This window comes from Scyliorhinus torazame, chromosome 16, assembly GCF_047496885.1.
Source record: "Scyliorhinus torazame isolate Kashiwa2021f chromosome 16, sScyTor2.1, whole genome shotgun sequence".
NCBI classification, from domain to species: Eukaryota; Metazoa; Chordata; class Chondrichthyes; order Carcharhiniformes; family Scyliorhinidae; genus Scyliorhinus; species Scyliorhinus torazame.
The window spans coordinates 38,533,477-38,558,490 of record NC_092722.1 but is presented as its reverse complement, the minus strand read 5'-3'; the positions used below and the strand labels follow the sequence as shown (position 1 = coordinate 38,558,490).

Below are 25,014 nucleotides of genomic sequence, written 5' to 3'. Positions count from 1 at the left end.
CGAGGTCCTAGTGTCTGCGGCCGTCCATCGGCCATGGGCATTGATTGAATCACTGAGAAACATTCAGGTGCTTTGCCAATTGTACAAGTGGAAAGTTCAGCAATGATCTGACCCAAGCACAGATTGGGGCAAACCTGTGACTGTGCTTGAACCTGACCGGGCACAGACCATTCGGTGTGACCACCCAGTCTCTTTACCGCCATCAACATCCCCCCAAAGACACTCCGGAATGTCAAACAACATTTCACACCTAGGCAATGGACCAGATGTAGACATCAACATCCTTCCCTCCTCCTCCATCCCTCCCCAAGCCCCCAGTACCACAACCTAGATCATCACAGATCGTTCAGCCGTGCCTCAGTGCTGAGGCAATGCTGCATTGGCACCGTTGCCTTGGCTTGGGTGAGACGCTAAACCGAGACACTGTGTTTGCCCTCCCAGGTGGATATGAAAGATCCCATGTCAGTATTTCATAGAGGAGCTTGGGGGGGGGGGGGGGGGGGTATCACCAGTGTACCAGTGTCCTCAGTCAATATTTATCACTCAGTCAACATCACAGTAACAGATTGCCCATTATCGCATTGCTGTTTGTCGGAGCTTGCTGTGCACAAATTGATTGCCATGTTTCTTACATCACAACAGTGGCAGTACTTCAGAAAAGTACACCATGGACTAAAGCATTCTGGGACATCCTGTGGTCATGAAAGTCACTAATTAAATGTAAGGCTTTCTTTCTCACTGCACAGTCTTCTCTTCCTAGGCAGTCCCTTCGTACTGAGGATGACTTGATTCCACTCTGGTTCTCAGATGGCTGGTAAATTGAATGTACGATCGGCAGACCCCGCCACATGAGGTGCTTTAAGGGTCAGGTAGACGAGTCCTTTGGAGGTTTGTGTGCTCTCTTTGACACCTCGACATTGCCTCTTCATGCTCCCGATGAAGTTGCTTGACCCGATTTGTGCCTTCCCCAATAAACCTTCTCCATTTTGATCAGTCACAAGCCAGAGACTTGCATGAGTTAGTATATTTGATCTATTCAGTGATGCTTTGAGGACATCCCTAAAGCCTTGCCTCTGTCCTCCTGACAGTCTCCTGCAGGGACCAAGTTCAGAGTAGAACAGTTACTTTGGGAGACTGGTGCCAGGCTCACGAACACTATGTCCTGCCCAGCAGAACTGGTTTTGCGTGATTAGTGACTGGATGCCGGATATGTTGACTTGTGAGAGGATGTTGCTTTTGGATTGCTTTTCTTACCACTGATTTGGTAGAAGTCTAGACACATGCTGAGACATACATAACAGGTCTTGAACAAAGCATTTGCCCCACATGTGCAGCTGCATCCTTTGAATTGAATGTAGATCACAACATGCCTTATCTATTCTAATGACGCAGTTGATAATGCATCATTCCTTTGGTACTGAGCCATGCAGAGCAGAGAGATTTCATCCCTCGTTTGTGCTGATTTGACTGGCAACTGCAAATGACCTTAACGCCCACAGTTAGAGGGGGAACAAATCCACCATTGGCACTGTTTAATGACGTCTGCTGGAAGGTGTGGGCCTGGATGCAGGGTGACCGCTTGATCAATTTTAGCTGTGTTGCCTCCACGGTTGAATATCCAACTAATATTGTTTTGGCTCCCATCTAGCTACTTGTGTGGTATGCTAGTGGGTCCCTGTAATCTCCGGAACCTGGACTCCTGGTTCGAGAAAGCAATGTGTCCAGGGGATGAGGGGGCGAGTTGGTGAGAACAAAAAAGTGCAAAAAGAGGGAGTTAGAACCATAAAATAATGACATGCATAAAGGCAGGAATATAACTGACAGTAGAACAGAGCAACGGGGGATGCAATACAGTGTAGTTCTGTGCAGAGTCTGCACGTTCGCCCAGTGTCTGCGTGGGTTCATCCGGGTGCTCCGGTTTCCACCCACAATCCTGAAAGACATGCTTGTTGGGTGAATTGGACATTCTGAATTTTCCCTCAGTGTACCCAAACAGGCGCCAGAGTGTGGTGACTAGGGGCTTTTCACAATAACTTAATTGCAGTGTTAATGTAAGCCTACTTGTGACATTAATAAAGATTATTATTATTAACAGGGTCTCTGAAACGCGGGACAGCTAGAGCCCCCTGTGAGCTGTGTTCAGCTTTCACCGGTGTCCTTGAAGGTTCTAGGACCCAGCAGACACTCTGCAGGCGAGGATGCTTTAATTTCCTCCTAGCAACTGCATGCGTCTGTCTCCGTGGTAACTGTACGCCAAATGTTGTTTGCTTCCTGCCACCTGCAACACTTGCTGTGACCATCAGGTGGCCTGGACTGCCTTTGGAGACTTCATATGGCACCATGTTTACATAGTACCATATTAATATTGTCTCCCTGCTCTGTAATTGGCACATTGACACTGTGCCCTTGACAGGTTCTTTCCCCACAGCAGCGCCAACATTACTGTCCACTTCTAGCAGCAAAGCTGCATCAGCAGCAGGTGCCCGGCGCAGGTGAAGCGGATGGTATCAAACTCAATTCAGCAGGGGTGATTACAAATTCAGAGGCACAGTTTGCAGCTGTTATTGGGTTTACACCGGACATAAAAATCCTACTTTCCTCTCTCTTGTACCTTGGAAGAAAGAGCTTGCATTTGTACAGCTCCTTTCAGGGCCCAGAAATGTCCCAAAGTGCTTTATAGCCACTGAAGTACTTTTTGAATGTAATCCGTTATATTGTAGGAAACCCAGCTCTTGTCAATTTTCACCCAACAATCTCCCACATACACCAGTGGGTTAATGACCAGATCATATGTTTTGAAGGTGTCAGCTGAGGGCAAACTCTCCTTTGATCCAGTGCCAATCGATTTTTTTAAATCTGAAAGACGGAACGCAATTCTGTAATGGCTGCAAAATCTCGCAAGAGGCCAAAAACAGGATTTGCGCCGATGAAATCCCGGAACGAGATGTGGGTAAGTATTGAGATAATGTAGTGGCTGAAGGCAAAAGCATGACAGCTAAGGGAGCTCAGGATGACAACCTGATTTTAAATGGTGCCTATTAGTCTGCACTGGAGTGCTGCCATGGGCTGCAAGAATACTTAAGTTGGAGTTTGGTGATTGGTGGAGTTGTGAGGAATGTGGTGATCCTTTCAATACAGTCGGTGACCCTTTTAGTACCGTGAGTACAATTGGGCAAGTATTTCGGAATTTTATCGCTTATAGTTTTTAAGGTCTCATCTTGAGGTTCATTGTTTATAAGGGCTCTATTCTGTAACAGCGAGGAGCAGGGTAGAAGGGCGCTAGAGTAATTAATATTATTTGATATTAAGTATCTTCCAAAAGCTTTAATTTAATTAAAAGGGGTAAGTCATGGCAGGAGAGCTCAAAGCCATGATGTGCTCTTCCTGCTCTATGTGGGAATCCAGGAACATTTCCAGGTTCAGCATGTCTGCAGGAAGTGTCTCCAGCTGCAGCTGCTGGAAGCTTGGGTTTCAGAACTGGAGCGACGGCTGGGGATACAGTGGAGCACCCGTGAGGCAGAGCTTCGTGGACAGCACGTATAGAGAGGTGGTCACACCGTACACTAAGAGTTCACAGGCAGGAAGAGAATGAGTGACAGCCAGGCAGAACAAGAGGACTAGGCAGGCAGTGCAGGAATCACCTGTGGCTACTCCCCTGCAAGAGTTATACTGCTTAGGATACTGTTGAGGGGGATGGCACCTCAGGGGAAAGCAGCAACAGCCAAATTCATTGCACCATGGTTGGTGCTGCTGCTCAGAGGAGGAGAAAAAAGTGTGAGAATGCAACAGTTATTCTGTTAATTCAATTATAAGGGGGATAAATAGGCATTTCTGTGGCCACAAACTAGACTCCAGGATGGCATGGTGCCTCCCTGGTGTTAGGGTTAAGGATGTTTCAGAGCGACGACAGGACAATCTGAAGGGGGAGGGTGAACAGCTAGTTGGCGTGGTACACATTGGTACAAACAACATAGGTTAAAAAAAAGACATGAGGTCCTAAAAGACGAATATAGGGAGTTAGGGTGTAAGTTGAAAAGTAAGAACTCAAAAGTAGTGATCTCAGGATTACTACCTGAGCCACGTGCTAGTCATAGTAGAAACAGCAGGATATGTCAGATGAATATGTTGCTGAAAAGATGGTGTGAGGGGGAGGGTTTCAGATTCCTGGGATATTGGAACTGGTTCTGGGAGAGGTGGGACCAGTACATCTGGGCAAGACAGGGACTGATATCCCAGGGGGAGTACTCGCTAGAGTGGTTGGGGAGGGTTTAAACTAAAATTGCAGGGGGATGGGAACCTATGCAAGGAGACAGAGGAGGGGGAAACATGGACAAGAACAAAAGTAAGGGGAATAAGAAAAGTGATAGGCAGAGAAATCGAGGGCCAGAATCAAACAGGGCCCCAGCGAAAAATAATGGGAATAGGACAAGTAATGTTGAAAAGACAAGCCTTAAAGATTAAAAGGATCACCACATTCCTTCCTCACAACTCCACCAATCACCAAACTCCAACTTAAGTATTCTTGCAGCCCATGGCAGCACTCCAGTGCGCCTTAATGCACGGAGCATTCACAACAAATTGGATGAATTAATTGTGCAAATAGATGTAAACGGGCATGATATAGTCGGAATTATGGAGAAATGGCTGCAGGGTGACCAGGGATGGGAAATTAACATCCACGGGTATTCAGTATTTAGGAAGGACAGACAAAAAAAGATGGTGGGATTGCAATGCTGGTTAAAGAGGAAAGTAATGCAATAGTGAAGAAAGGTATTAACTCCGATGATGTGGAATCCGTATGGGTCGAGCTGAGCAACACAAAGGGTTAAAAAACATTAGTGAGGGTTGTATACAGACTCCTAAACTGTAGTGGGGATGTTGGGGATGGCATTAAACAGGAAATTGGAGACGCATGCAATAAACAAACATCTGTAATTATCGGTAACTTTGGTCGGCTTATTGATTCGGCAAATCAAATTAGTAATACCATAGTGGATGAATTCCTTGAATGTATACAGGATGGTTTTCTGGGCTAATACATTGAGGAACCAACTAGAGAACAGGCTGGGTATTGTGTAATGAGAAAGGAATAATTGGCAATCTACTCATACAAGGGTCCTTGGGGAAGAGCGACCATAATATGATAGAATTCTTCATCAAGGTGGGGACTGACATAGTTGATTCTGAATGAATGATGGAGCAGGCTAGAACAACCAAATGGCCTACTCCTGCTCCTATTTTCTATGTTTCAATCTCAGCTTCAAAGAGTAATTATGCCCTCTAAGATTTCTTTAAAAAAAACATTTTTTACTAAGATTTTCATAAAGTATCAATAACAAAATGAAAAAGGAACCCAACAGGGTTAAGTACAAAACACAGTCTAGGAAAGCAACCCTCCATACCCCCCTTTCCCCCTGTACATAGATAATAAATTAACATTAACACCCCTACTTAACACAACAGGTGTATACACCCCCTCAGACCCTCCAGTGTAAATAACAAAAACAAAAATAAAGTAAACCCCGCCCCGAGTTGCTGCTGCCATTGACCAATGTCTATTGTTCCGCCAGGAAGTCGAAGAACGGTTGCCACCGCCTAAAGAACCCTTGTATCGACCCTCTCAAGGCGAATTTCACCCTCTCCAAGTTAATAAACCCCGCCATATCGTTGATCCAGGATTCCATGCTTGGGGGCCTCGCATCCTTCCACTGAAGAAGAATCCTTCGCCGGGCTACCAGGGACGCAAAGGCCAGAATACCAGCCTCTTTCGCCTCCTGCACTCCCGGCTCCTCTGCGACCCCAAATATTGCGAGCCCCCAGCCCGGTTTGACCTTGGATCCTACCACCCTCGCTATGCCCTTCCAAAATTCCTCCAGCGCTGGGCACGCCCAGAACATATGGGTGTGCTTTGCTGGGCTCCCTGAGCACCTAACACACCTGTCCTCACCCCCAAAAAACCGTCTCATCCTTGTCCCGGTCATGTGTGCCCTGTGCAGCACCTTAAACTGTATGAGGCTGAGCCTTGCGCACGATGAGGAAGAGTTCACCCTCCCTAGGGCATCTGCCCACGTCCCCTCTTCGATCTCCTCTCCCAACTCCTCCTCCCACTTACCTTTCACCTCCACCACCAAGGCCTCCTCCTCCTCCTGCATCACCTGGTAAGTTTCCGAGATCTTCCCCACTCCCCCCCCCCCCCCCCCCCCCCCCCCCCCCCCGCGAGCACCCTGTCCTGTACCGTGTGTGGCAGCAGCCGCGGGAATTCCACCACCTGCCGCCTGGCAAACGCCCTTACCTGTAAGTACCTGAAGGTGTTCCCCGGGGGGAGCACGTACTTCTCCTCCAGCTCACCCAGGCTCGCCAACTTCCCGTCCACAAACAGGTCCCCCAACCTTCGTATCCCTGCCCTGTGCCACCCCGAAAACCCTCCATCTGTTCTCCCTGGGACGAACCGGTGGTTCCCCCGTATTGGGGTCCACACCGAGGCCCCAGCTTCCCCCCTGTGCCGCCTTCACTGCCCCCAGATTTTGAGGGCAGCTGCCACCACCGGGCTCGGGGTATACCTCCTTGGAGGGAGCGGCAGCGGAGCCGTTGCCAGCGCTCCCAGACTCGTACCCACACAAGACGCCATCTCCAGCCTCTTCCATGCAGCCCCCTCCCCCTCCATCACCCACTTGCGCACCATCGCCGCATTGGCTGCCCAGTAGTACCCACAGAGGTTGGGCAGCGCCAGCCCCCCCTATCTCTACTACACTCCAGGAACACCCTTCTCACCCTCGGAGTCCCTCGCGCCCACACAAACCCCATTATACTCCTGTTGACCCGCCTAAAAAAGGCCTTAGGGATAAACACGGGGAGGCACTGGAACAGGAACAAAAACCTTGGGAGCACCGTCATTTTGACTGACTGCACCCTACCCGCCAAGGACCCTTTTTAGTGGGAGCTCGCCAATCCCCCTCTCCTGGTCCCCTGGGTGAACCACGAACAGTTCGCTCTTCCCCATGTTGAGCTTGTACCCCGAGAAATCCCCAAATTCCCTAAGGATCCTCATTACCTCTGGCATTCCCCCCACCGAGTCCGCAAGTCGTCTGCATAGAGCGACACCCTATGCTCCTCCCCACCCCGCACCAACCCCCTCCAGTTCCTCGACTCCCTCAGTGCCATAGCCAGGGGTTCAATCACCAGTGCGAAGAGCAGGGGGGACAGGGGACACCCCTGCCTCGTCCCTTGGTGCAACCGAAAGTACTCGGACCTCCTCCTGTTTGTGGCCACACTTGCCATCGGGACCTCATACAACAGCCTAACCCACCTGACAAACCCCTCCCCAAACCCGAACCTCTTTAGCACCTCCCACAGGTACCCCCACTCTACCTTATCGAAGGCTTTCTCAGCGTCCATCGCCACCACTATCTCCGCCTCCACCTCCCTCGCCGGCATCATGATAATGTTCAAAAGCCTCCGCACATTCGCGTTCAACTGCCTCCCCTTCACGAACCCCGTCTGGTCTTCGTAGATGATCTGCGACACACAATCCTCAATCTTCGTGGCTAAGACCTTCGCCAGCACCTTGGCATCTACGTTTAGCAACAAAATCGACCCACACTGCAGGGGATCCTTGTCCTGCTTCAGGATCAAGGAGATCAGTGCCCGGGACATCGTCGGGGGCGAAGCCCCCCCCCCCCCTCCCTTGCCTCATTGAAGGTCCTAACTAGCAACGGGCCCAACAGGTCCATATATTTTGTAGAGACTTCGACCGGGAAACCATCCGGCCCCGGTGCCTTCCCCGCCTGCATGCTTCCTATCCCTTTGGTCAGCTCCTCCAGCCCAATCGGGGCCCCCAATCCCGCCACCAGTCCCTCCTCCACCTTCGGAAACCTCAATTGGCCCAGGAAGCGGTCCATCCCTCCCTCCTCCAGTGGGGGCTCGGACCGGTACAATTCCTCATAAAAGTCCCTGAAGACCCCATTGATGCCAACCCCACTCCGCACCACACTCCCTCCCCTGTCCTTAACTCCCCTGATCTCCCTAGCTGCGTCCCGCTTCCGAAGCAACATCCGGCTTGCCTTTTCCCCATCCTCGTAAATCGCCCCCTGGGCCTTCCTCCACTGCACCTCCGCCTTCCTGGTGGTCACCAGGTCGAATTCGGCCTGGAGGCTGCGCCTCTTCCTCAACAATCCTTCCTCGGGCACCTCCGCATACCTCCTGTCTACCCTCACCATCTCCCCCACCAGCCTCTCCCTCTCCCCCCGCTCCCTCCTCTCCATGTGGGCCCTAATGGAGATCAGCTCTCCCCTAACTACCGCCTTCAGCGCCTCCCATACAATCCCCACTCGGACCTCCCTGTTATCGTTGGCCTCCAGGTACCTCTCTATACTTCCTCGGACCCGCTCGCTCACCTCCTCGTCCGCCAACAGCCCCACCTCCAAGCGCCACAACGGGCGCTGGTCCCTCTCCTCCCCCAGCTCTAAGTCCACCCAATGCGGGGCGTGGTCCGAAATGGCTGTCGCCGAGTACTCGGTATCCTCTACTCTCGCTATCAGCGCCCTGCTCAAAATAAAAAAGTCGATTTGGGAATAAGCCTTATGGACATGTGAGAAGAATGAAAATTCCCTAGCCCCCGGCCTTGCAAATCTTCAAGGGTCCACCCCTCCCATCTGGTCCATAAACCCCCTCAGCACTCTAGCCGCCGCCGGCTTCCTACCCGTCCTAGGCCTGGAGCAATCCAGTGCCGGATCCAACACCATGTTAAAGTCCCCCCCCCCATTATCAGGCCCCCCACTTCCGAGTCTGGGATCCGACCCAACATGCGCCGCATAAAACCCGCATCGTCCCAATTCGGGGCATACACATTGACCAGTGGCACCCTCTCTCCCTGCAGCTTACCACTTACCATTACGTACCTACCACCATTGTCTGCCACAATGCTCGACGCCTCGAATTACGCCTTCTTTGTCACCAAGATCGCCACCCCTCGATTTTTGGCATCCAGCCCCGAATGAAACACCTGACCTACCCATCCTTTCCTCAGTCTTACCGGGTCTGCCACCTTCAGGTGTGTCTCCTGGAGCATAACCACATCCGCCTTCAGCCCCTTCAGGTGCGCGAACACGTGGGCCCGCTTGACCGGCCCGTTCAGTCCCCTTACATTCCAGGTTATCAGCCAGATGAGGGGGCTACCCGCCCCCCCCTCCCCCGCCGACTAGCCATAACCCTTCCTCGGCCAGCCACGCGCCCGCACCCCACTCCCGGCCCGTTCCCCACGGCGGCAGACCCCCGTCTCGACCCCCCCAACCCCACCCCCACTCGCTCCAGCTCCCCCTTGACCATAGCAGCAGCAACTCCATTCCTCCCCCACCCCGGCTAGGACCCATCTGAGCTGTTTTACTCCCCCATTGCACTTCCGCAAGTCAACTGACTCCTGCTGACCCCGGCCACTCCCGCCTCTCCTTTGACTCCTCCCATTGTGTGACACACCCTCCTCTTCCATTCCCCATCCGCAGGCTCTCCCCCTCCCCCTTCCATCCTTAGCGCGGGAAACAACCCTCACTTCCCTGCCCCGGCCCCGCCCCCTCCAGTCTTCAGCGTGGGAAAAAGCCCGCGCTGTCCACCTACCCGGCCCCGCCACCTCTGCGCAGCTCCTTTTACAGGCCCAGTCCCCTCACCCCCGACTCGGGCCTCCCCCTCCCCCGCGGGGCCCCATCTCACCGCCGGCAATCCACCCTTGTTCCACTTGCTTACCCCCCTCCAAGAGCCCCCCCGACCAACCCAACCAAAACAGTGCCCAACCCGCCCTAACCACCCTCACCGACCAGAAAGAGAAAAAAAACCCAAGAGCAAAGGACCCCCCCTCAAAAAGTAACATATCAACCGCAATCCCCAAACGCCCATCGAGACCCTCAATCTGTGTCCAACATCTCGGCCTGAACAAAGGCCCACGCCTCCTCCGGAGACTCAAAATAATGGTGCCGGTCCTTGTAGGTAACCCACAGTCGCGCCAGCTGCAACATGCCAAACTTCACCCCCTTCCTGTGCATCACCGCCTTCGCTTGATTGTACCCGCCCTCCTCTTCGCCACCTCCGCACTCCAGTCCTGGTATATTCGAACCTCCGCGTTCTCCCATCTGCTGCTCCTCTCCTGCTTGGCCCACCTGAGCACACACTCCCGATCAACGAACCAATGGAACCTCACCCGCACCGCCCGTGGAGGCTCGTTAGCCTTGGGCCTCCTCGCCAGCAGTCTATGGGCCCCTTCCAGCTCCAGGGGCCCCTGGAAGGACCCCGCTCCCATCAGCGAGTTCAACATGGTGACCACATAGGCCTCCACGTCCGACCCCTCCAACCCCTCCGGGAGGCCCAGAATCCGCAGATTCTTCTGCCTCGACCGATTCTCCATCTCCTCGAACCGCTCCTGCCATTTCTTGTGGAGCGCCTCGTGCGCCTCCACCTTTACCGCCAGGCCTAAGATCTCGTCCTCGTTGTCGAAGATTTTTTGTCGGGCCTCGCGGATCGCCACCCCCTGGGCCGTCTGTGTCTCCAGCAGCTTATCAATAGAAGCCTTCATCGGCTCAAGCAGGTCCGCTTTAATCTCTCTGAAGCAGTGCTGGATAACCTCCTGTTGCTCCTGCGCCCATTGCATCCACGCTGCCTGGTCTCCGCCCACCGCCATTTTGTTCTTCTTCCCTCGCACCTTCTTCGGGTCCACCACCAATGTTTTAGTCGCCCCGCTCCTGGTAAAAGCCATATACTGTCGGGGAACTGTTGTGAACTCCTTCCCACAGCGGGAAACGTCGAAAAAGTGCTGTTGGGGGCCCTGAAAAGAGCCCAAAAGTCCGTTTTTGCGGGAGCTGCCGAATGTGCGACTTAGCTCCGCATAGCCGCAACCAGAAATCCTAACATTTCTAAGAGTCATGCTTGTCAAATTAATTGGCCATCATGAGTTGAGCCTTGACAATGGCAGCTGCTCATATTCTCAAAGTCAAGGAGAGGGATGAAAACTCAAGTGTCAAAGATTAACGGGTGGATGCAGGGGATCGAGAGGGAATGTGTGTGCATAATAGCCAGAACCCAGCGTCTGTCATAGAGAAAACAAAAGCCCTCAATGTATACATAGGCATCCAGTTGACCCTGTCTATGAGAGACGGTTGACCATTGAAACAGCCTGTCAGAACGACCTGTGATGTACATATTAAGGTAGGAAATAACCAGACAGGAGGCTACAGGTGACACTGAAGGGGCGAGGGCATTGACTGGGGCCGGTTAAGCGATGAAGTTGGAAGGGCACCCGGAAAGAGAGTGAGCACTGGCTGCCGAAGAAGGTGGAGGAATAGCAGCTTCCAGGAGCATGAGCACAAGGGGTGTTGAGAGGGTGTGAAGGCAACCGGCGGGAACACAAACCCGACTATCTAACGCCACTGGATTGTTCCAGGTCTCAACGAGTGACCTTTGTGGCATCTCGCAGTCCTCACAAATGCATCCATGACATAATGGATGAAGTCTATGCCGGAGTTTCTGATCAATTTCGATCTGCACCAGGTCCATCAGGAAGAGGGGGCTGCGTGATTTGTTTCCATCACTGGTATGCCACAGGTGCAGAGGGCCATTGGTGGCACTCATGTGGCTGTGCGCTCCCCGTGGCATTAGGGAGTCCTGTCTTTTCACAGAAAGGGGTTCCACTCACTTAATGTGCAGCTGGTGTGTGACCACCAAATGTGTGCATGTTTCCCAGGGAACATGCTTGAATGCTTCATCCTTGGGCTCAAATCCTTGGGGTCACCCCAGGCTGCAGGGATGGTCCGTTGGGGATAAGGGATGCCCATTGAGGCCTTGACTGAGGATGCCTTTGCGGTGGCCTGAGGCTGAGTCCCTTTACAACGATGCTCACAGTGCCACCCGATCTGTGATGGAGCAGTGCATCAGGCCTCAGCAGGTCTGGTGGGGCCCTGCAGTCCAGTCCCCAGAAAGCCTCCAGCATCGCCGTTGTCTGCTAAGCCCTCCATAACTTAGCGCAGCAACAGGGCAGCACGACAACGCAGTGCTGCCTCATGGCGCCGAGGACGCAGGTTCGATCCTGGCCCTGGGTCACTGTCCGTGTGAAGTTTGCACATTCTCCCAGTGTCTGCGTGGGTCTCACCCCCCACAACCCAAAAAGATGGGCAGGGTAGGTGGATTTGCCACGCTAAATTGACCCTTAATTGGGAAAAAAAAAGAATTGGATACTCTAAGTTTATTTTATTTTTTTAAATAACTTAGCGCAGCAACGGGGTGACGCCCTCGATGAAGACGAGGAGGAGTGGAACGTTCCCTCTGATGAGGAGGAAGTCCAGGAGGTAGAGGAGGGAAAGGTCGAAGATGAGCCGGAGGATGGAGGCCAGGCAGGCGTGAGGGTTCACATCGACAGGAAGACCAGGGTCGTCCTGGTCACTTCCTGGTTCGCACACTAAGGTCATCATGTTGGCCGGCAGCTCCAGAATCACCCCTCTCGACCTCGTGACCCCCTCCACCACCATGGGTGGGCCTGGCGAGTCCTTGTGGCATGCTTAGCATATCAATGGAGGAGGATGGTGATGACTTGAAGTGGGGAAAGCTCTGATGCTGGTCAGCTTCTGCTTCATTGTTTCGCTTTAAAAAATACTTTTCCAATTCTGCTATAAATTCTATATATCTGACTCCTATCTGTCTGTTGCCAGCACGCTGACTCCCGGCTCATCCCTTTGTCCTATTGTTCTAGAGGGGGCTAAGAGACTCGGGTCTCAGGTTCACTGAATAATTGGAGAGTCCATCCAGGATGTATGTTACTCTCTGTTTGAGTGACCATAACCGTTTCCCTCACTTAAGTTACTGTGGGAAAAGCTGTGTCCAAATGGGGTGAGGACATATCCCAGTGGGAGGAGGGTCAAAGAGAGTGAGGCTTTAAGGTTGTGAACAACAAAAGGTTTTAATAAGACGACAAGTGCAATTGTGCCAATGATTATAACCCACACCTATCAGGCCTAACTTTACCCACTCTGTGCCCCTAAAACCCCTTCATCCTGCGAGCCCTCCCACGACATCTAGGTGTATTTCCAAGGTGCACATCAGAAGCGGGCGTGACCTACTGCCTTCCACGCCCTGTTACTGGAGATGCCCTTGGCGGGTGTCCTCTGGAGAGCCTGGACCTGGAGGGCCCCAGGCGAGTTTCAGGTGGAACAAATGCTGTTGTGTCATCCTGTTCTGCCCGTTGCCCCTGTGAAGGGCTGGTATCAGGAATGGGGGATACAGAAGGCCTGGTCACTCCAAGGATCTCGTGGGTGAAAGGTCCCGGGAGTGCTCCAGCACCTCCTCCTCCCTCCAGATGCCCGTGAGCCCCTGGATTATTCCACAGGATGGAGGGGCAGCTGGAATGAGATCCAGAAACCTCAAGTCCTGGAGGCCCGCCATTGTCTGCACCATGATGTCAAATCACTCAGCAATGGTGTCTGCACCGTGGTCTTGAAGTCCTCAGCCATGGTCTTCAAGGTCTAATCTCTGAATTATGGCTCCGACGTCCTGCCCCTGGCTTTCCATTGTGTCCACCATCCATGCAGTGTTGGTCTGGGTGCCATGCAACACTGCCAACATCGCCTGGTGTTGAAGGCTTTGGGACTCCTCCATTTGGAACATGAAACATGTTTGGAACAGAAATATTGCTGACAACCGCTCCTGGTATTCCCAGCTCTGCCTTTGCTTCTCCAGCAGCTGAGGGAAGAATGTGCCCAAAGGCATGGCTCTTGGATGGGGCACAGTTGAGTGTTGGGATCCAGCAGGCCTCACACTGTCCGATCCCTGGGATACTCCTATCTTCGCCTGATGTGCATCAGATGCAGTGTGGTGCTCACCAGAAGGTAACCCAGATACCTGGCTGCTAAGATCACCCACCAACGTGCTTGTATCTGGGATGGTACGGGTAATAGCTGTGGCGCGTCATCCGTGTCCACCTCGGAGATCACCTCTGAAGTGCTGTCAAGGGTGACTGGTGGGCACTGCTTGTTGATGGGCCAGGCTCTTCAGTTGATGTTCCTGTAAGGGAATGGACATAGTTTCAATACATGGCCTGGTCAAATGTCTCACTTGAGACTGGCCACCTGGATGAGGGTGCACTGGCACCTCATTGTTTTGTCACAGGCCAAATTCAGTGTCTGTGCAGGCCCACTTCTAATTTTCTTCTGTGAGCTCCATGGACCACTCTTCAAAAAGAATCAAGATCCTTATTTTGGGCATGCCTCCACCCATCTTCTCTCCCTCTCTCTGGTCATGGGCTATCTTCTCCTGCACAAAAGGGAATATTGTTAGTCGCATGCCTGGGGGGGGGGGTCAGAGTTTGAGGATAACCGGCATGTGTGGGCACTGCGCTTAAGCAGGGAGGAGTTCTGATGAAGAATGTCAGGGGGAGGGTTTGAGGATGATGCTAGAAGGTCGGGTGTTGGGAACCTTTGAGGTGGTGACATGTGGGTTGAGGGAAGAGTCGATTTGTAAGAGGAGACAAGAGGACCTTGCCTTGCAGATCGTAGGTGGTCATTCAGCATTTTTTCTGCACTGAACTATATGCCCTCTTGGTCAGGTTGCTGGAACCGACCAGTGCTGCCACCGTTTCCCTGGCAGGATTGGTGACCTTGCTGAGGGGCTTCATGCCAACCTATGGTTAGATTGTGGCCTGCCGCTCCTCCTCAGAACCCAGCAATCGAGTGAGGGCCCACTCTGAAAATCTGAGAGTGGGGCTTCTAGTTTTCATCCTCCTGTCATGAATGGGAGTGAATGGTGTGCAGCCGCCTAAATGCATTGCCCTCTTCATTGAAGCTCCCAGATGATCCTCAGGCGCGGCATTTTTCATGTGGGGAAAACAATTTCCCCCAAGTGGCTAAAGATCACAGTGGATTCGAATCAATTTCTGTGCCAAAAATGTCACTTTTTTGCCAGAAAATTTTGCCCAGCATTTCTGACAGCGCCGTCCTCTGTCACTGCTGCACGGTGGTTTGTCTTTGAAGTGGGACTTGAATACATAATCTCCAGAGAGCTACACACTGACTGACCAGCTGTGTAATCTCCACGTCCCCTTTTTAATCTTGGCTTTATGTCAAGGAATGTAGCATTGTGATTATGTTGCTGGATGAATAATCCAGAGATCAGATCCCAGCGTTACAGCTGGGGATTTTAAATTTAGTTAATAAATAAATCTGAATGAAAAGCTAGCAAGAATAATCCTGACCATGTCACTACTGAATTGCTTCAAAAATACACGCCCGGTTCACTAAAGTCCTTTGGGCTGGAGGTCTGCCCTTCTTCTACTGGTCTGGCCTATATGTGATTCCAGATGCACAAGGGGGTTCACTCAGCGGTTCAAGAATGCGGCTCACCAGCATTTTCTGAAGGGAAATTAGGGATGGGCAATAAGGGCAGCACGGTGGCACAGTGGGTTAGCACTGCTGCTTCATGGTGCCGAGGTCCCAGGTTCAAATCCCAGCTCTGGGTCACTGTCTGTGTGGAGTTTGCACATTCTCCCCGTGTTTGCGTGGGTTTCGCTCCCACAACCCAAAGATGTGCAGGGTAGATGGATTGGCCACGCTAAATTGCCCCTTAATTGGAAAAAATGAATTGGGAACTCTAAAAAAAATGTTTTTTTTTTTTAAAGGGATGGACAATAAATGCTGGCCTACCAGAGACGCCCACATTCCATGAATTAATTTTTTAAAATCCCTCTTTGAAATGGTCCAGCAAGATATCTGGTTAAAGGCAATCGGGGATGGGTGATAAATGCTGGCCTTGCCAGCAATACCCGCATCCCTTAAATGAACAAAAAACCCTGATACCCCCAAATAATTGTAAACTCAGGTTGGCATTTGCATAAAGGGGAGTATTTATAGTGGGAGGAGCATTGCTATTGTGGGATGGTTTCCTAATGGTAATGGTCTTGCAATCCTGAGGCCCAGGTTAAGTCTATGGGGATAAAAGCTGAAATTGAAAGCCAGTCTCAGTAATGGTGGCCATGACACTATTGTTGATTGTTGCAAAGGAAAACCCCATCTGGTTCCTGTCTTTCGGCAAGGAAATCTACCATCCTTACCTGGCCTACATGTTACTCCAGATCCACTGCAATGTGGTCGACTCTTAATTGCCCCCTGAAATGGCCAAGCAAGCAGATCAGTTCAAGAGCAATTGGGGATGGGCAACAAATGGACACCCACATCCCATGAATGGATAGAAAAATAGATAAATATGCCCTCAACCCCATGTCTTCACGTGTGGAAAAGTAGCAAAGTTTTCCACCTGCTGATTTGTGTCTTCAGTCATCTCTTTCTCCCCCTTTCATGGGCGCTGCGCGACTGATAATAAAAGTGGTTCTGAATGAAATCCCACAAATCGACATTCTGGACAGATTTCAATATCATGCAAGAGGCTTCAGACTCTGCCAGATATCCACGCCCAACAAAGCAGTGCACAACAGCAGAAAGATTAACAACCGAAGTCACAGCAGGCACCCTACATCAGGAATCTCCTTCTCCTTCTCACTTCCCCACCCCCAACCCCACGGTTTACTCCTCTCCATTAGCCCTTGCTGAGTTAAAGAATATCGGAAAAATGACAGAATTTTGTCCCCGTCCCTAACTCAAGAGGTGTGGAGGCCAATTGTGGCGCTCCTATCATTGCCCCAGCTGAGAAACATTAACTGAGCACAGACGCAGAATAAAGGTGGGACCTTCTGATCTGTATGCCTTGATGCTAGACTGAATGCCTGCATTTCTACAGCACCTTGCGTGCCTTCAGCACATCTCAGAGCATTTTATAGGTATGGAAAGGAAGTTAATGTGAGGATTAGTTGCCCGCTGAGAGAATACATTAACATTAGTTGCTATTAAAAAAAAGGCACTTGCTAAAGCTTGATGGGAATGCTTGACTATATTTTGACACTGCTTTTGAACAAAACTTAGAAGGTCGGGTAATGTAAACCAAATACTGCTTAGAAACAGTATTTTGGACTTGGCCTTATTATGATGACGAGTTGTTTTAGCAAGGGCAAGAAATACATACTAGATAATGAACCAAGAGCATTCTCAAGATTTGTTTAACATAAACACAGCCAGGGAAGCACGGTGGTGCAGTGGGTTAGCCCTGCTGCCTCACAGCGCCGAGGTCCCAGGTTCGATCCCGGCTCTGGGTCACTGTCTGTGTGGAGTTTGCACATTCTCCCCCTGTTTGCGTGGGTTTTGCCCCCACAACCCAAAGATGTGCAAGGTAGGTGGATTGAACACACTAAATTGTCCCTTAATTGGAAAAAAATTAATTGGGTACTCTAAATTTATTTTTTAAAAACATAAACACAGCCAGCCAGATGCTGTTTACTTCTTTAGTTGTTTATTTCAGACTATAAAGATATGGTTTCTGCTGAGTAATTTCAGAGTGCTGTGAAGTGGCTATTTGGCTACTGCAGCCTCTCCACGATATCGTGTTAATAAAATCCTAAAACGAAGCTCGAAGCCTCTGTCTAATAATTATTTCCACGACAATAGGCAACAAAGTACTTGAATTGCAGACATTGTTGTAACCTCGGAGCCTTTGGCGGATACAGGGATTTTTATCTGAACTCTATTTGATGATGTTATTCTCCTAACCAATTTAAAACAAGGTTTCCATAGTTGGTTAAACCAGATCAGCTGAATGGCTTCCCTCATATTTGTGTGATGTTAGAATCCTAGAGCACATCAGGAGGCTATATGGCCCACCCTCTCATTGAAAGAGCTATTCAAAGTCCCCAGTCCTCGTTTCTTTCCCCATCGCTCTGCAAAATATAATGGTCAAATATTTATCCAATTCCTTTTTGGAAGGTCCTTTTGAATCTGCAACCTCCACCTTTTCAGGCAGTACATTTCAGATCATAACTTGCCACATAAAAATTGGTAAATTTTGAAATGCATTGAGGCGACCAGCAGGATGTTATGCGAGGGACAGTTGCTCCTAATTTATACACCAAAGGCCGATGAATGTTATCAATACAACTCAGGGTGACTTGCTCTGTGATATCATGCATTACCCAGACTTTCACCTATGTCAGCAGAGCAAAAACAGTCTCAATAATGGTTTAATTTTTGACAGAGCAACAACAATCTCTATAATAATTCAAATCCCACAGTTACCTTATCACAGACAGAATGGAGAGCTGGACTACAGTTAGCCTCGCAAAGAAAGACTTGCATTTATGTAGCACCTTTAACACCCTCAGGATGTCACAAAGCCCTTTACAGTCAATTAAATACTTTTGAAACGTGGTGTAATTCAGGAAACGTAGCAGTCAATTTGCCCAAAGCAAGCTTCCATAAACAACGATGTGAGAATGAGCAGATAAATCTATTTTTGTGATGTTGATTGAGGGATAAGCGTTGGTAAGGACACAGGGAATATCTCCCCTGCTCTATAGTACCAGGAGATTTTAAAATCCACCCGAAAGGCAGACAGAGCCTCAGTTTTAACATCTCAGCCAAAGACAACACCTGCAACCATCCTTCATTACTACGCTGGAACGTCAGCCTTGATTTTTATGCTCAGATCCTGGAGCGGGACTTGAACACACAGCCTACTGACTGAGGTACAATCACTGGGGCACAATTGACACCGTGAGTCCACACGTTGTTTGGGGGGGGGGGGGGGGGGGTGAGGCAAAGAAGAAATGTTGAGCAAACATGGGGCTGGGGTTAGCTGTGACGGGTTAATAATCCATTGACAGGCATTATCTGTCTGATTACTCGGCGGCAAATCTTACCGAGTTGGAGGTCGGCAGCGCCGCCAGGGGTCTCGGCGTGGCTGGGGGATTTGTATGAATTTTTAAGACTGGAGAAGATCAAGTTCACTCTCAGGGGGTTGGTATGGGGGTTTTATGTTCGGTGGAGGCTCTTTCTATCCTTATTTGAAGCATGGTAGCACAGTGGTTAGCACTGTTGCTTCACAGCTCCAGGGACACGGGTTTGATTCCCGGCTTGGGCCACTGTTTGTGTGGAGTCTGCAAGTTCTTCCTATGTCTGCGTGGGTTTCCTCCGGGCGCTCCGGTTTCCAACCCACAAGTCCCAAAAGACGTGCTATTAGGTGAATTGGACATTCTGAATTCACCCGGTGTACCCAAACAAGCGCCGGAGCATGGCGACTAGGGGGTTTTCACAGTAACTTCATTGAAGTGTTAATGTAAGCCTACTTGTGACACTAATGAAGATTATTATCTATTTGTCACCAGCGGATGGGGGTCGGAGTGGGGGTGGGTGGTGTTGGGAGTAGTTTAGGGGAGAAAAAATGAGGAAACTGACAAACTGCTTGAATCATATTTACATGGGGTTATGTGTGTTTGTCACTGATTGGGTTTGGAATAAAATATTTTTAAAAAACTCATTATCTGGGCATGTCTACTTTGATGAGATGACAGAGGCTGACAGAACAAAGTCCAGCAACAGTCAGTTTGTGAGAAGGGAAAGGGGATGCGGGTGGGGGTGGGGGGTTAATTTCTGGGGAGGATTAAAACGCCTGTTGCTCTGAGTGAGGTCCTAGTGATTGGTAAACCACATGCTCATATCAAAGATCTTACACACAACCAGTTTTGAGCCACAACCATCCAAACAAATATCAAAAGGACCTGAAGGGCTGCAACCATTTCAGGGAGCAGTGAAACAGATACAATCAGTGGAAGCTGCAACTGCCTTCAGACAGCAAATCAAATCAAAGTGGGGTCAAGAGGTAGGGCGGGCCACTAGAGAGGAAAAATAACAACAGATTCTTTAAAAACTGGAATATTCCGTGTACAGCACCAGAAAACTCCATCTCCAGGTCAGAGCACGCAGCAACATGAGTAGAGTATTGAAAGAAAATTGCACCCTCCTCGTCGCCAAACTTCCAATTTCACATCATCGTGGGCTACAGTATCTGGTGTTGGTGAAAGCTTGAAGCCTGATATCAATTATCTGCATGATTGATATTATTGTTTGGTTGCCTAAATTGACGCGAGATGAATAATGTAATTTTCCCTTGTTTTGGATTCCAGACCACACTTAATAGCAAACTCTGAAGTCTCATTATTCAACCAGGAAAGAACTGCCCAAACGGAAATGGGAGTCAAAATACCCTCCACCCCACCCACCCAATTTTCTTCCATGAGGAAAGGAAATCTAGGAACAGGAGCAGTTCATTTGGCCCAAGGAGCCTGCTGCCCCATTCACACAGATCATGGCTGATCATCTACCTCTTAGGTCATTTTTCCAAAGGGAAACAAAAAATTAAGGCATGATAAAGACCCAGTCTCTACATTTAAGAAACCAGGCCAGCCCCTAACCTTTGTTAGGATATCGGACAAGAAACCCCAAACAATTTTCAATTTGTAAAACTGTGAGAAAAGGATACTTCACCCAGGAGTGATGACTCTGACCAATAGGCATCTTTGATGTTAAAACAAACTTTAATTTAAACACAGAATTAACCACATTAACATCAAAGAAATGGCTTTACAATTAACAATTAAACAGTTCTGAAATAAAAGGGAAGACTTTAACTTATTATCCACACCTGACACTATATTCCAACCAAGCAACACCAATACAGTTCAAATTCCACTTATCAATAAGGTTAATAAAACAAGTTTACTTGCAGGCCTCTGTCAAGGCTTTTGGAGAAAGAGACCCTTTCAGGAACAACCTGAAAATCCTTCTGTCTTGTCAAACTTTCTGCACAACCTAACAGCTTTTGACAAAACTGCAAATTACTGACTGACCTGGCTCCTCCCATTCATCACATAATCTGTATCCTGCTAAAACACCCCATCACCTAGGACTAAATACAACCCCTCACAAATTATCTCCTCTCCAGGGAATCTCCAGCAATCCAAACAATATCCCATGAGCCAACTCTCAGTAAACAAGTAAATGGTTAAAATCAATCACTACCTCACCTTTTACGACTCCTTAATTACAGCTTTAGTAGACACACTGCCTGTATGTATTTTAACCAGGATTTTTAAAATCACATTGTTGCAACAGGTATAAAATATAATATATAATAATTCCTACATTTATCACACAACCCACTGAACGGAGCAATGACAAAACTGGCCTCAGTTTAGGGCAGCATGTGCACGTCTGAATTTAGAAAAAGTCGGAACTAATGTTGCAGCAGTTTTAGACGGTGGGCCGAAAATCTAGGGCTTTATTGCTCCGGATGTGCAGCTGGAGACAAACGTTTGCACATCCGTGACTTGAAGTACACGGAGATAGCTGTGGAATGGAGTTGAAGAGGTGAGGAGGTAGAGCCAGGTGTAATTCGCATGCATGTGGAAGTCCTCTGGATCCCCTCTGATCGGAAGGGACAACCATTGATACCAACTGGCTTGCTTTTCTAAGGGTCAATGTTCCACCAGAAAAGGCCGGGGACCATTGCAGGATTAGAGCACTGGCTGCTCTGTTTCAGTCACCACTCCTAAATCAGCACAGGTCTTAAACTTGCACAAACCTTTAGACCAAAACAAATATTGGAAATAAAAACAGATAATGCCGGAAACATACCGCACGGCACCCCACAATCATAACCCCATTTCCCGTTCCAGCATTTGCATGTTAATTTAGGAATTAAATGTAAGTGTAATATTTGATTGAATCTAACATTGTCTATTTGCTGCATAATCTGGGATTTTGCTGGCATTTATTTAGCATCCATATTGTGCTGTCCCAAATCGGCAAGAAGTTGAATTAGCAACAACAAAAAGCACATGTTTCCGAGACCCGTGTGGCAAACAACAAAAACGCGACCCGCAAGGACTGAGATTTCTCTAAAATTGCTATTGTAATGTTCGCTCAAGCTGCTGGTCAGTTTAAGCTGGTCTCCTGGTTACCGTTTCCAGGTCACACAATAATCGGCATTAAATTCCGTCATCCACCTTCCCCGCTTTTTGTTCTTTGTGCTGTGAAGCTGCCTCCTACCTCCCACCCGCCTCCCGGGCACTGCTCTCCTTTTGCCCGGAGGGTCAAGCGCTGACTCCGGGCTGCTGTCTTCAATCTCAGCCGCTGCCTCCTCCGATCCCGAGTGCCGGCTGCGGCTTTCTCCGGAGCCGGTCAGAAGCAGAGCGGTTCACTGCAACCGAAACTGGGTCGAAGCTTAGCTTAATTTGCGTGCAATGCAAGACATACCCGGGTTAAACCTGCAGCGTGTGCACAAGGTCTGACATGGGCTAAATCTCCCTGGCGTATACAAGGTCTGCCCCAAGCTAAATCCCCCTGCGATACAAAAGATCTGACCCAGGCTGAATCTCCCTGGGAAACACATGGTCTGACTCAGGTTAATTCTCCCTGGAATATACAAGGTGTGACCCAGGCTAAATACCCCTGGGATACACGTGGTCTGACCCAGGCTGAATCTCCCTGGGATACACATGGTCTGACCCTGGCTAAATCGTGCTGGGATACACATGGTCTGACCTAGGCTAAATCTCCCTGGAGTATACAAGATCTGACCCAGGCTAAATCTCCCTGGACTACACAAGGTATGTCCTAGGTTAAATCTCCCTGGAATATACAAGATCTGACTTGGGCTAAATCCCCATGGAGTACACAAGGTCTGACCCAGGCTAAATCTACCCCGGGTACACAAGAATCCCTACAGTGCAGAAGGAGGTCATTCTGCCCATCAAGTCTGCACCGACCCTTTAAAAGAGCACTCTACCTGGGCCCACTCCCCTGCCCTATCCTCATGCATTGATCATGGTCAATCCACATAACCTGCACATCTTTGGACTGTGGGAGGAAACCACAGCACCCAGAGGAAACCCCCGCAGACAGGAGAACGTACAAACACCACACAATCACCCAAGACCTGAAATCAACCCGGGTCCCTGGCTCTGTGAGGCACCAGTGCTAAACACTGCGCCATCCAGGACTGACCCAAATATGCCTGGGGTAGATAAAGACAGAGCCAGGCTAAATCAGCAGTGTGTACATGCCGACACAGGTTTAAGTTCGTACTGATCCAGGTTAAAATTTCAAATGGCACAGTCACTGACCCGGTTAAGCCTTGGCTGTGCACACAGGTCACTGACCCCGACCAAACTTGCAACCGTGCATGCGGAGACTAAACGGATAGCTCCATTCTGAAAAACAAACTGTAGCACTTGATCTAAAATCGTAAAGAATCGAGGAAAATTACCAGTGCGCCAGAATAAATGCGATGAAGTTGAAAACATGAAAAATTCCGATCGTCACCAGAACAATGCAGGAGGGGAAATGACATCGGCTAAGAAACGTGAATATTACTTTTTAAATACAGCTTTTTTCGGTTAAAGTGAACTGGAGCATGTTTAGAGTTTGTATTGAGTTACCTTTAAACCCGTGTCAGTTCAAACGGCATTAAACGCTGCAGGGTTCAACAGGGTACCTGAAGGGCAGGGACCAGTGTACAGGCAGAACAGTCTTAGTCCCACTGCTCAGAGCGCCCTCCCCTGCTGTCTGCCTGTTAAATGTTTGGAGGGAATTTTCCCAATCCACGTGTTGTCAGAGATTGTTGGCATTGTCCGAGAAACTGCCCCTTTACAGCTGGAACCTCCAGATATGTTTCAGTTTTAAGCAGCTCTCAACATTTCCCCTTTTGCCATCTCGTACACTGCAACCTCCCGGTTTAAACAGCACACAGAGGCCAAGTTTCTTCAGGCATTCTTCACATCTCTGCCCTCACGCTCAGGATCAGTCTCCCACCCCTTTGCTGTACCAACTTGCGGAACTTGATTTTCTGCTTTGTATCTCAACCCTGTTGCAGCCTGCAGCCGTGAATACCTTCAGCACGGGGTCAATGGGGTGGGACTGACCTTTGCAAGTTCTGACGCTCTCGCCAGTTTGCCCGATTTTAGGAGTCAGTGTCAACATTGTGGCCACCCTTGTGGTCCACTAATAATAATACTCTTCTTTATTGTCACAAGTAGGCTTACATTAATACTGCAATGACGTTACTGTGAAAAGTCCCTAGTTGCCACATTCCGGCACCTGTTCGGGTACACAGAGGGAGAATTCAGAATGTCCAATTCCCCTAACAAGCACGCCTTTCGGGACTTGAGAGGGGAAACCGGAGCACCCGGAAGAAACCCACGCAGACACGGGGAGAACGTGCAGATTGATGCACGATCAATTACTATTAAAACGAGGTAGTAACATAACTGAAGGCTTTAATAGAATAGAACTGTTCTCCAGCAGCTTCGGTACAGAATGAGGGCTGCTGGGACGGCACCGGTTCTTATACCCCGCCTGTCAGGGTGGAGCTACATACAAAACAGCCAATGGTAAACTTCTAGGTTTAACAAATGGTCTTCAGCCTCTCGGGTACTGCAATACCTGATAATACCACATTCACCCCCTGTTAAAAAAATTCCGGCAGGGGTGGTGGCCAGTGGTTACAATTGCATTTTACATGGCAAGATCAGATATGGAGGTACCGTGATACCTCCTTATAGAGTTGTAGAGAATATTTACAGTCGTGGAAGATATATACATTCAGTGTTTATTTACAGTTACAGGTTGGTTATACTGAAGCAATCAGTCGGTCGTGTGGCCTGGTCGCCCTCCTGGATCGTCTGAACCCAGTGGGGGTCCGGGCGTCTGTGACTCCAGGAGCTTGGCTTCGGCCTCCATGGCAGCTTCGTCACCCCTAGATGGCGCTGGTGGGGCAAACGGTTGACAAGAGAGGGGGGGCCTGTAGGGGGCGTCGGTGGGAGGGCCTAGGCAGGGGCGGCGGGAGGACTGACCCTCCTGTGAGGTGCTGTGGAAGGGGGGGGGGGGGGGGTTCGGGTGCGCGTGGGATGCCGGCGGGCGCCAGGTCCTGTAGGGAAACCGTATCTTGCCGGCCGTCAGGGAACGCCACGTAGGCGTACTGGGGGTTAGCATGCAGCAGGTGGACCCTTTCGACCCTCTGCGCCCGCACGTGTTTTCGGAGCAGGATGGGTCCGGGTGTTGCTAGCCAAGTCGGGAGCGAGGTCCCGGAGGACGACTTCCTAGGGAAAACAAG

General features: G+C 49.9%; 1 protein-coding gene across 4 annotated transcripts in view; it reads right to left on the bottom strand.

The window, feature by feature from the left end:
* LOC140392749 (uncharacterized) overlaps positions 1 to 23,715 on the bottom strand; it is a 156,459-nt gene extending 132,744 nt beyond the window's left edge. For 2 of the 4 annotated variants that reach the window (XM_072478325.1, XM_072478331.1), the window contains exon 1: positions 23,170 to 23,312. In XM_072478325.1, the coding sequence (XP_072334426.1) occupies positions 23,170 to 23,253 (84 nt within the window). In that variant the 5' untranslated portion in view covers positions 23,254 to 23,312. Of the gene's footprint in view, positions 1 to 21,950; positions 22,140 to 23,169; positions 23,313 to 23,341 lie in introns of those variants that run through there. The other 2 variants (XM_072478330.1, XM_072478329.1) reach the window with 2 other exon arrangements.
* Positions 23,716 to 25,014: the final 1,299 nt, after the last annotated feature.